The sequence below is a fragment of the Cervus elaphus genome, chromosome 22, assembly GCF_910594005.1.
Source record: "Cervus elaphus chromosome 22, mCerEla1.1, whole genome shotgun sequence".
NCBI classification, from domain to species: Eukaryota; Metazoa; Chordata; class Mammalia; order Artiodactyla; family Cervidae; genus Cervus; species Cervus elaphus.
The window spans coordinates 56147774-56159226 of NC_057836.1; the positions used below are offsets into that span (position 1 = coordinate 56147774).

General features: G+C 40.4%; 1 protein-coding gene across 3 annotated transcripts in view; it reads right to left on the reverse strand.

The window, feature by feature from the left end:
- Positions 1 to 11273, reverse strand: part of APAF1 (apoptotic peptidase activating factor 1) — an 83947-nt gene extending 72674 nt beyond the window's left edge. For 2 of the 3 annotated variants that reach the window (XM_043881107.1, XM_043881105.1), the window contains exons 1-4: positions 10845 to 11273; positions 8021 to 8199; positions 7662 to 7851; positions 6806 to 7003 (exon numbers count right to left, since the gene is read on the reverse strand). In XM_043881107.1, the coding sequence (XP_043737042.1) occupies positions 6806 to 7003; positions 7662 to 7851; positions 8021 to 8158 (526 nt within the window). In that variant the 5' untranslated portion in view covers positions 8159 to 8199; positions 10845 to 11273. Of the gene's footprint in view, positions 1 to 6805; positions 7004 to 7661; positions 7852 to 8020; positions 8200 to 10714 lie in introns of all 3 variants that reach the window. The other variant, XM_043881106.1, reaches the window with a different exon arrangement.
- Positions 11274 to 11453: the final 180 nt, after the last annotated feature.

An 11453-nucleotide genomic window follows, 5' to 3' on the forward strand; every position in this document is an offset into this window, starting at 1 on the left:
GAAGGTGGATTCTTAACAACTGGACTGCCAGGGAAATCCCAACAAGTCTTCCTCTTTCCTGCTGAAAGCTTCCTGATGCTCTCTAGGCTTGCTAAAGTCAACAGCTATGAAAGAGTAAACCCCTGGGGCTCTGCTCAGCGCCACAGCTGTGCTCCGTGCTGGTGACAGTGCTCAGTCGCTCAGTTGTGTCCAGCTCTTCTGTGTATGTACATGTGTGTAAACGCACAGGAGAAAGCTTGCGAAAACCCACTCTCAACTGTTAACCATGACTACCTCTGGTGAAGAATGAAGGAGAAAGGAAAGCAGGACAAGTGAAGAGAAATTTTACTTCATTTTAAATGAAAATACTACTACTGTCATATTTAAAACAGTTTTAAACTACATGCTGCTCCTAAGGGGTTTTTCTTTAATTTGTGCTTTCTGCTTAAGATTTTTCAAACTCATCCTAGGGTTCAAGACAAGGTAAAGAAAGTAGCCAGACACAACTGGCTAGTGAACTCTGCAGATTTAAATTAAATACCTACTATCTACATCAGAGGTCTCTCTCCTAACCTTAGAAGTAATTTAGGGCATTACTAACATATGCAAGAAAAATAATAAACTATTGCTTGGAGAGAAAGACAAACAGGACTACTCCCTGCTTGTCCAGTGGTTAAGACTGTGCTTTCATTGCAGGAGGCACAGGTTTGATCCCTGGTCAGGTAACTAGGATCCTGAATGGTTCACGGTGTGGTCAGGAAAAAACAAAAAAAAAAACCAGACCAAAAGACCAACTGATCTGCAAATCTCCTATCACTGGGAGCATAAATTTCACATTTCAGAAAGAATCCAAACATCTTGACTGTGGGCACAAGAGGGAGCAATTTAGCCTTGAATGAGGCTTGCACCTATAATTCACTCAGAGAAATTTAAGCAAAGAAAAAAAAACTGCCTTTATTCAGAGAAAATTAACCCATCCTACTCTTACAAGAGGTTTATTGAGGTAGCAATTAATAATCTAACAGTATCAAGGAAGTCCTGGGAAGGAAGGAAGGAAACAGGTAGACAGCCTCTAGAGAAAACTTCCACATCCTTAGAAACTCAGCACTGAAATACAATCGTGTAAATGGTTGAAAAATTCAACTCTTTTAATTTTTAATTTGTCAAATTAAATGGTTGAACTGGGAACAGGAAACTGGGTTATTAAAAATATACAGACAGAAACAGTTAAGAACTTAATAGTGTTCATCAATTTAAACCAAACACCACCCTAAGGTAACACAGTTTCTACAGAAACCAGTTTTAATGAAGTTTGTAACCCATACAGTAACCTGTACTTTCAAAAGAAAAAATAAGGTTTTATAACAATGGCAAAATCTAATATTTGTATATTTTAGAATAGACATAAAACTCCAGAGATTAAAATTTATCTTTGTTGTTGTCTTTCAGTCATGTCCAACTCCATCTTTAGGGAGGTATCTACTCTTGAACTAGTGGATATGCAAAAGCAGACTTCAGATTAAAAGGCTAAATATAAATGGTAAGACTATAATAGGACTCTTACTGTCAGTCGCTAAGTTGTGTCCGACTCTTTTCGACCCCATGGACCCCATGTCAGGCTTCCCTGTCCTTACCTATCACCTGGAGTTTGTTCAAACTCATGTCCATTTAGTTGGTGATACCATCTAACCATCTCAACTTCTGTTACCCCCTTCTCCTCCTGCCCTCAATCTTTCCCAGAGTCAAGGTCTTTTCCAATAAGTCAGCTCTTCAAGTCTGTCAGCCAAAGTACTGGAGCTTTGGCATGAGAACATCCAATGAATATTCAGGGTTGATTTCCTTTAGGATTGACTGGTTTCATCTCCTTGCTGTCCAAGGAACTCTCAAGAGACTTCTCCAGCACCACATTTCAAAAGCATCAATTCTTTGGTGCTCAGCCTTCTTTATGATCCAACTCTCACATCCATATTTATTTACTGGATAATAATAATAATACTAGATAATAGGACTACTTAAAATGCAGGAAGAAAAAAAAATTCAGGAAGCACAAATTAGAAGGCAAAAAAATTGACTAATCTGACTACATCAGAATTAAAGATTTCTATCAAAGACATCTAGGACAAAGTTAATACAGATGATAAAACGAGAAAGTATTTACAGAGTCTAAAACCAGTAAGTCCTACTATCTATAGCATTCAAGAAACTCCTTAAAAGCAACACAAGATGGAAAGAACAAATGATATCAATAAACTTTACAACAAGGAAACTCAAAAAGCTAAAAAACTTATAAAGAAATGGTCAAGCTCAAGTTATCACAGAAATGTAAACTAAGGTATGATTTCACATCTGCTAGCCTGTCAATAATCTCAAAGATGGAAGATAATCTAATATTACTAGGAAGTGAGGACATAGGAGTCATCACATGTTACTGATAGGAATGTACAGATAGGAGGGCAATCAAATCTGGTATTTATATACCCTGTATATTTACAAAGAGTATAGATTAAGTAGGCTTCTCAGGTGGTTAGTGGTAAAGAACCTGCCTGCCAATGCAGGAGACATAAGAGATGTGGGTTCAATCCCTGGGTCAGGAAGATCCCCTGGAGAAGGACACAGCAACCCACTCCAGTTTTCTTGCCTGGAGAATCCCATGGACAGAGAAGCCTGACGATTACAGTCCAGAGGGTCGAAAAGAGTCAGAAAAGACTAAAGTGACTTAGCACACACATATATTAAATACATTAGAATGATCACCTATGGGGAGGTGAGATTCTGTGATTAAATATATATATTTGATCTTTGCCACTATTCCTAGCACATAGCTCTAAATCCCTTGTAACTTCCCATGTGAGAGCCTTAGGTGCATCTTTTAACAGTTTTGTTCCCAGTTCTTGAAACTGCTCCAGAGTATAAAAGTGAAATGGTGTCTTATGTTCATGTAATAAGCCCCTTTCAACTACACCTGAGTTTATGTTAATAAAGTAATTTCTGGGAAGTCCCTAAATACCTAGGGATTTAGGGGAACCTTGCCAGGGGAATCAACCACTTGATTAGCATTGGAACTTTCAACCCCACCCTCCAGACCTCTGGGGAGAAGGGAGTGGCTAGAGATTGCATTCAATCACAAATGTTTTAATCAACTACACCTATGTAACTGGAAACTCCGTAAAAAACCAAAAGGGTGAGATTCAGGGCATGTGGGCTGGTGAACACGGGGAGTACACAGAGAGTGATGCATCCACACGGGGCACAGGGACCCCACACCCTTTCCCACATATCATGCCTGACACATCTCTTCCGTCAGGCTGTTCCAGAGTTTTATGCTTGTATGCATGCGTGTGTGCTAAGTCGCATCAGTCACATCTGACTCTTTGCAACCATATGGACTGTAGTCCACCAGGCTCCTCTGTACATGGGATTCTCCAGGCAAGAACACTGGAGGGGGTTGCCATGACCTCCTCCAGGGGATCTTCCCAACCCAGGGATCAAACCCGCATCTCTTACATCTCCTGCATTGGCAGGAGGGTTCTTTACCACTAGTGCCACCTGGGAAGCCCCTCATGCTTGTCTAATAAACCAGTAATCTAGTAAGTATAGTTGTCAGAAGCACAGGTAACAACCTGGACTGGCAACTGTCATCTGAAAGGGTTGGGGTGGGGGCAGGCTGGTGTGATCTGATGCTATCTCCAGGTAGGTAGCATCAGATGAGTTAAATCACAGGTCTCTCAGTTGGTATTGAAGAACTTCTGGATATGTGGAAAACTCACATATTTAGTGTCAGAAATGAAGCAGTGTTGTAGTTGCATAGAGAAGACACATAGGAGGAGTGTGTTTTCCTTTAGAGGAGGGAAAGGGAAATGAGAATGGGACTTTTTTTTTTAAAGGAAATGAACACAGTAAGAAACTCAGATAGACTTAATATGAAAATAAGCTGTAAATTAGAGAATGTGATTTACTCACCCCTCTGTACTTGAGATCTGAATTAAGCTCATCATACACTAGAAAATTGCCAGTATCCCTGATCTTTTCTCAAAACAAAGTGGTTAAAATCTATTCCAAGACTACATTTTATACAATCTGATTCCTGGGTAATTAATTCCATAGGTTGTCAGTCAATTTTAACCCCTAAAATTTAAAATTCACCCCAATATTATCAAGTGATTTAAATAGCACCAAAGAGCAGTTTTAACCCTAAAAATTGGTATATTATCCATATTTTAAAGGAAATTTATGATTATATTGAAACAAAAACCATTACTTCACACTAAAAGAAATTTAAACCAATTTTATCCTGAAATATCCTTGGTGATCAACTTTGCAGGAGAGGTTAAAAAAAAGTGAATAAATAAATTCTTGGCCCTGAGATTTGCATAGTACTGAGTCACCTAAAACTTCTCTATAAAAACGAGAGAGAAAAACCAGGGTTTAGGAATCAGGCATATTTCTGACAAGAGTATGATCAATATCATCAACAAAGGCTGTGACGTATAAATTAAAACCAGGTGTGTACAAAAGCTGTGTCCCAGCCTCCAACTTTCTAAAACTCTCAGGTGCTAATAAAAATAGATGGAAAAAAAAAATAAAATAAAACTCTCAGGTGCTTACTATTTATTCCACTCATTGTGTCATCTCGTCATAAACTTTTTTTTTGCTGCCCTGGGTCTTCTCTCAGGCTTTCTCTAGTTGCAGTGAGCAGGAGCTACTCTCTAGGTGTGGTGCACAGGCTTCTATTGTGGTGGCTTCTCTTTTTGCAGACAACAGGTTCCATGGCACACAGGCTTAGTTACTCCTGGGCCTGAGGAATCTTCCCGGACCAGGCATCAAACTTGTGCCACCTGCATTGGCAGATGGTTTCTTAACTACTGGGCCACCAGGGAAGTCCTCCTCACGAACTATTTTAACTGGTGATTATATATTGTAAACAACAACAAAATATTAACCACTAGAAGTCGGGAACTATCTTTTTAAATTCCCCCAAACCCACTCATGGATGGAGGCAACTGAAGACTGAGGATGCTATGTAAAGTTCCTGCTAGGGATATCCTTAGAACCTACGGGACTCGTTCGGGTCAGCAGTGCACCTGCCAAATGTCCTAAAGTCTCTGCTGCACAGTTTGACCTTCCTCACTCTGGTAACTACCCAACTCCCTTCCCACCTTCTCTACTCTCTCATCCTTGCTGAGTTCACCTGCCAAACTTCTTTCTATTCTTCAAACTCCAGCTAAAATGTCATCTCATTCAGGAAGCCTGGCCTGCTCAATCTCTTCCCCTGATGGAAAGCTTCCTTCCTTTATTCTAACTTTGTATGTACCTTATACTTGTTTCTAATGTTCAGTTTATCATATATATCATAGTTAACCTGTCTTCCTCTCCTACCAGACTGTAAGTAAATTTCTTAGATACACAAGCTGTGCTTGCTTTCTGGATTTTGCCCAAAACAGTGATAAAATCCATAACAGATTCTCAAACACTTATTGACTACATGAATATTTGAAGCAAGGAAAATCAGTTGCCAGGTGTCTAATGAATCTATAAAGCCTGCTTACAAAAACTCATTGGTTGCTACAGTCAACTTCCAATTTTTTCTTCTTGGAGTTACACGTAAGATAGATAAGTTACTAAAGACTTTTATTTTTAAAAGTAAATAAATGATAGAATTAACTGGAGAAATGGAATTCATATTAATGATTCAGGATGCCAAATACAAGAAATAATCATCCCTGGGAAGCCATTAATGGAATTGCGTTTCCAATAATCTTCCCTACAGCACGTTGCCAGAACACTCGACGACCAGGAAGCTCTGTTAGTACAGTACTGTTGAAAGGCAGGGATACAAGCTGGGCGACCTTTCAAGATACTTTTTCAACCATGTAATTCCCTCAATTATTAAGATGGGGAGGGGGGGGGGGGCAGTCAAGGGGAAGGACTTTCCTGGTGGTCCAGTGGTTCAGAATTCACCTTGCTAGGCAGAGGACTCAGGTTCGATCTCTGGTCAAGGAACTAAGATCCCACTTGCCGAGGAGGAACTAAGCCCGTGAACCACAACTACTGAGTCTGAGCACCACAACAAAACATACTACATGACACAACTAAGACCCTACACAGCCAAATAAATTAAAAAAATTGGAATTAAGATACAAGGGAACTAGTTTCATTCCAGGGATAATGACTGCCAACTGATAACACATGAACTTACTGGCCTGGGTAGTCAAGCCTCACTGTGACAGGCAAGGTAGAAAATTAAATTCAAAATTTAATCACCTGTGGTAGGCAGAAAACTGCCCCTCCCCTCCCCATGATGTCCACATCCTATTCCACAGAATTTGTATATATGGCCCCTTATACAGCAAAGAGAGACTTTGCAACTGCAATTAAATTAAGGATTTTGAGATGACATTATCCTGGATTATCCATTTGGCCCAATATAATCACAAGGGCCCTTTTAGGAGGGAAGCAAGAAGGTCAGAGCAGATGTGATGACAGAAGCAAAGATCAGAGGAAAGAGAAAGATCTGAAGATGTTATGCACTGCCAGCTTTGAAAATAAGAAAAAAGACTATGAGACAAGGAATGCAGAGCACCTCTAGAAGGTGGGAAATGGAAGGGAAAGGATTCTCCCTGAGCCTCAAAAAGGAGCTAAGCACTGCTGACACTTTGATTTTAGCTCAGTAAGAGCTATTTTGATCTTCTGACCTCCAGAACTACACGGTAATATTTGTGTTGTTTTAAGCCACCAAAAGCTTTGGTAATTTGTTATATCAGCAATAGGAAGCTAATGCAATGCCTAAACAGTATCTTCTTAGTCAGCAATGGTAATCAAAACTTACCTTCTAGGAAAGAATGATCTCGAACAGCTTCTGCAGCTAATACAGACTTCCCACAACCTGCCATTCCATATATGGTGACCCATCCCGGTTCACCATTCAGCTTAGAGAGCTTCTGCTGAACTGCATTCACTAGCTTCTTCCTAGTAACAAAAACAACGGGCCTCTGTGGTACTCCACCTTCACACAGGACTGTCCTTACTGAAATCCAAAACAAAACAAGTATGAATGAAGAGAACTTTGAAATGGTTACTCAAGTAATTCCATAAAAACCGAAGAGAACAGGCTGAGGTCTCCACCAGAATTTCCAAGAGAAGAAAACATAGCTAGCGTATTAACTTTAACTTTCTGATTTCTAAGAACACCCAGAACAAAAGTAAAGATACACCTTTCAAGATGACCACAAAGCAATGAAAATCTCCATTTATATCTGCCCTGACTCATCCTCTCCCTCTCTAACTCTCCAATCTTTTTCTCATACTAAAGATTAAGAAGAGCGTGTAAAGGAAGGAATATGGAATTGCTTTCAAGGGCATAGATTTCTAAAGATCTGCTCTTTCCTATGCTCGAACTTGGTAAACACAAAACTGGAGAAAAATTTAAAGGCTTATAAATTATCTTATTATCTCTAAAAATTAAGGTATGTATATTATTATCTCAGCAGTAGATAGTTCACTGGGTAAGGAAATGAGAAAGTAATATGGACACAAATAAAAATATCTGAACTGGAAAACAAGACTGTAATTTTTTCACATGCATGTTTCACTGAACTGTTAAGTCTCTCCAGCAGACACCATCTACAATAAAACAAAACTTCAGCCACGTAGTCATTATGATAGAAGGTATCATGGGTACAAACCATATGAAGTTATTCCACTAACTGAATCTTTGCCATCAGAAGAAGAGACGACAGGAATGCCACCGTGCAGAAGGGCAGCAAGATCTTTGTAACCTTCATGGAGTAGAGCATTGTAGAATGATATATAAGAATAATTATCTTTTTTAAGTATCATTTTAATTAGCATAGCTGCTCGTTGCCGTTGGGTGGGCTAAAAAAAAAAAAAAAGTAATTCAGTATACTATAAAGAATATATTTGCAACATAAATTAGTGGACACCAGTACAAATTTCGAAATAAATTCTAAGAATTTTTAAGAAAGTACAGACTGAATTTTTTAAAAATCACAAGGAAAGCATAGGCTGCCTCAGAGGGCTTTACCTCATTTTTCACTTTTTCCTCCTCTGACACTGTTAGAACTCCATTACTAATCATGTGATCCATGATGTAGGATGTTTTGATGTCCCTTTCCAAGGCTTCTCTATGTTGAAGCAAACAATTTCGAGCTTTTGCATCCATCTTCCCTCAGGTTTTTCTTTCTCTGAGCTGTCAACCATGAGCTACAGGCAAAACATCAAATTCTTGTCAGGCCAATAAAGATATGAAAAGACGTACAACCTCACTGGTATTGAAAAATGTAAAGAAAGGATTTTATTATTGCAAATTTTTTTTTAAATAAACAAAATCCGGACTTCCCTGCTGGCCCAGTGATTAAGACTCTGAGCTCCCAATGCAGGGGGCCCAGGTTCGATCCCTGGTCAGGGAACTAGATTCCACATGCTGCAACTAAGACCTGGTGCAGTCAAATAAATGAATAAATATAAATAAATAAATAAACAAAATCCAATGCTTTCAAAAATGTGAGGAAATTAGTATTCTTTTAAGATACTTGAGGAGAGAGAGGGAATTTGGGATAGACAGGTACACAGTGCTATACTTAAAATGGATAACCAACAAGGACCTATTGTATAGCACAGGGAACTCTGCTCAATGTTATGTGGCAGCCTGGATGGGAAGAGCTTCAAGGAGAATGGATACAGGTGTATGTGTGGCTGAGCCTCTTAGCTGTCCACCTGAAACTATCTCAACATTGTTAATTACGTGTGTGTGCGCGCGCGCGCACTAAGCCGCTTCAGCTCTTGGCCACCCCACGAACTGAAGCCCGCCAGGTTCCTCTGTCCATGGAATTCTCCAGGCGAGAAAACCAGAAGGATTGGTTTATTAGCTATACTCCAACACAAAATAAAAAGTTTAAAAAAAAAGGTACCTGAGGGGAGTACAAAATGGATGCAACTTTTCTGGAAGGCAATGTATGATGTATTTAAAGTAAGCATTCTCTTTACCAGAAATCCCACTTCTAGGAATCTACCTCAAAGAGATAGTCATATATGCATGCAAAAAATATCCACAAAAAGAGTTAAAAGAGTGTTTAGGTAAGATTAAAAAGATTAAAACAACCTAAATGCCCATCATTCTGAGTATGGATTTAAAAAATTAGAGTATGTAAATACAATGGACTATTACACAGCCATTTAAAATAAGACACACCTCCATGTACGGACATGGAAAGGTGCTCATGACACATAACTGAAAAAGTTTTAAATATGACCCCATGTGTAGCACAAAATATGTGCTGGTCTCATCTAAATACATACAGAGATGTTTAGAAGTCTGTTCAACATAATGTTTGGGTTACTTCCAAGATCAAGATTTGGGATTTTTTCCCCTTTCTTTTTTGTTCTTTTCTATACTATCTTAATTTTTTTCAATACTCATTATCATTTGTACAATTATAAAACTTTAAGACTTTATAAACAATGATCATATTGAAGTCCTAATAATTACAAACTTCTTGATTTCTTTGCCATCATAAAACTAAATAGAGCATTCTGTTGAGTATTAGTTCTCACTCGAGATGGGCATCAGCTGGTATGTCTTCACACATTTCTCATGGACTTACTCCACGAGTTTCAGCTGAGCTGCTAAGTATGACAAAGCAACAGAAAATATCCTCTGATGTCATTTCTTAGATTAGGAGGACATAAAAACAGAAGAATATTCTTCATAGTATAATACTCGAAGTTCCTATCAACTTTATTTCAAATATGATGCAAATTTTTCAATGAGTATAAATCCCAGATCAGAATGTTTGCAAGTTTTTAAACAGAATCTACTAATGTATTACAGTGAGTATCTAAATGTGCTTATTAATGTATGTACTCAATAAATATTTGAGTCCCTCCTATGTAGTGCCCAGAATCTACAAAAATTAAATCACACATATGAAGGAATTCACTATCTGGCAGAAGAGGAAAATACAGATAACTATAACGTGATGCACTGAGTGCAAAGAGATAAGCATAAGTAATTTTGAGCACACGGAAGAGGAGTAATAATGATAAGCTTCAACACTGACTAAAAAGTACGACCGTATGTGTCAGCTGCATACAAAGCTAAGTGAAGCATTTCCCCATTACTGTCAAGGTTCACAAAACGCCCCGTACTGGCATGAAACTGCTTGATAAAAGAAAAAATTATGGTTAGGACCAGGGCTATGATAATTTTTAAGTGTTAATAATGTTTTTATGATCTCAAACATAAAATGTCCCTTAATTTTACAGTAATAAAATTTGGTTTGACAAAAACAGAAATGAACTTTTTCGGTTAGGTCCAATAGCTATGGCAAAAAACACTCTGAACACTTGTAACTAATTTTCAATTTTACCTAGCCTTATTAAAACTAAAGAAATTAAGTTAAAACTAAAGAAAAGTTAAAACTAATTTTCACATGTTGTTTTTCTAAACTCTGTCCCCATTGAAACATTATGAACAGATTCTCAGCGTCCCACCTTTTGCACCCACATCAACGTAAAGTCAGGACTCGTGAAATATAAAGGTCAGTTTCATGCAGGAAAGCCGTAACAGTTGACCAGTTCCTTTTTAGACATTTCTCTTCCTGGTACAGTATTAGAACGATTAACAAGTATCCCTTGAACGAGAATTCTGAGTCCCTTAAACTGGCTACTGAATCTCCGGAGAACCCAATTCTGAAAGAAAAGCGAGACGCAAACTTACCCAAACCTTAGCACAAGGGTCTTCGCTGGGAAATCAAGCTAGGGTTGAAAGGAGGCAACAGGGCTTCCAGAAAAAAATTCAGGGCTAGGGACACAGGCCGGGGTAGGTCGGGGCCTCACAGGTGTCTCACCTGAGCGTCCGCAGCAAGGGGGGTACCTGAAGGCCCCCCGCGAACCTCCGACCCGCAGAGAAGGGGGCGTCACCCCCACAGGGCGGCCGTCGCAGTCCCGGGGCGCCGAGGTGCTAACTCCAACCCAGACACAAAGGAAGGAGGGTCACTAGGGCTGTGGCTCCTTCCCTCAGGCTGCAATTGCAGCCGGGCGGGAGCCGGGGGCCACTCTGGACGCCGCCGCCGCCGCGGCTACGTCATGTCCTCGCGGGTCGCTGACCCCCTCAGACTCCTCACGGCCGGCCCCCTTACTCCTTCCGCACAGAAATAAAGGCAGCCTCTCCGCCTCAGGACCCCGGAGCTTTCAAAACCCGCCTGCGGGCCCAGCTGGGACGTCGCGGCCACGCGCACGCAAATAAACACACCCGGAAATTCACGAGAAGGCCGCCGCCGCGCGCGCTCTACCCCATCTTGTGCCCGCGCGCGCACGAGAAAGCGCCTCCGCCCCACCCACTGCGGGGGCGCGGCTAGGCCCCTCAGGAAGGGAGGGCCCAGGCGGCGGCGCGCTCGACGTGGCGCGCGCGGCCCCGCCTCGCTCGCCCCGCCCCGCCCCGCCCCGCCCCCTGGCGT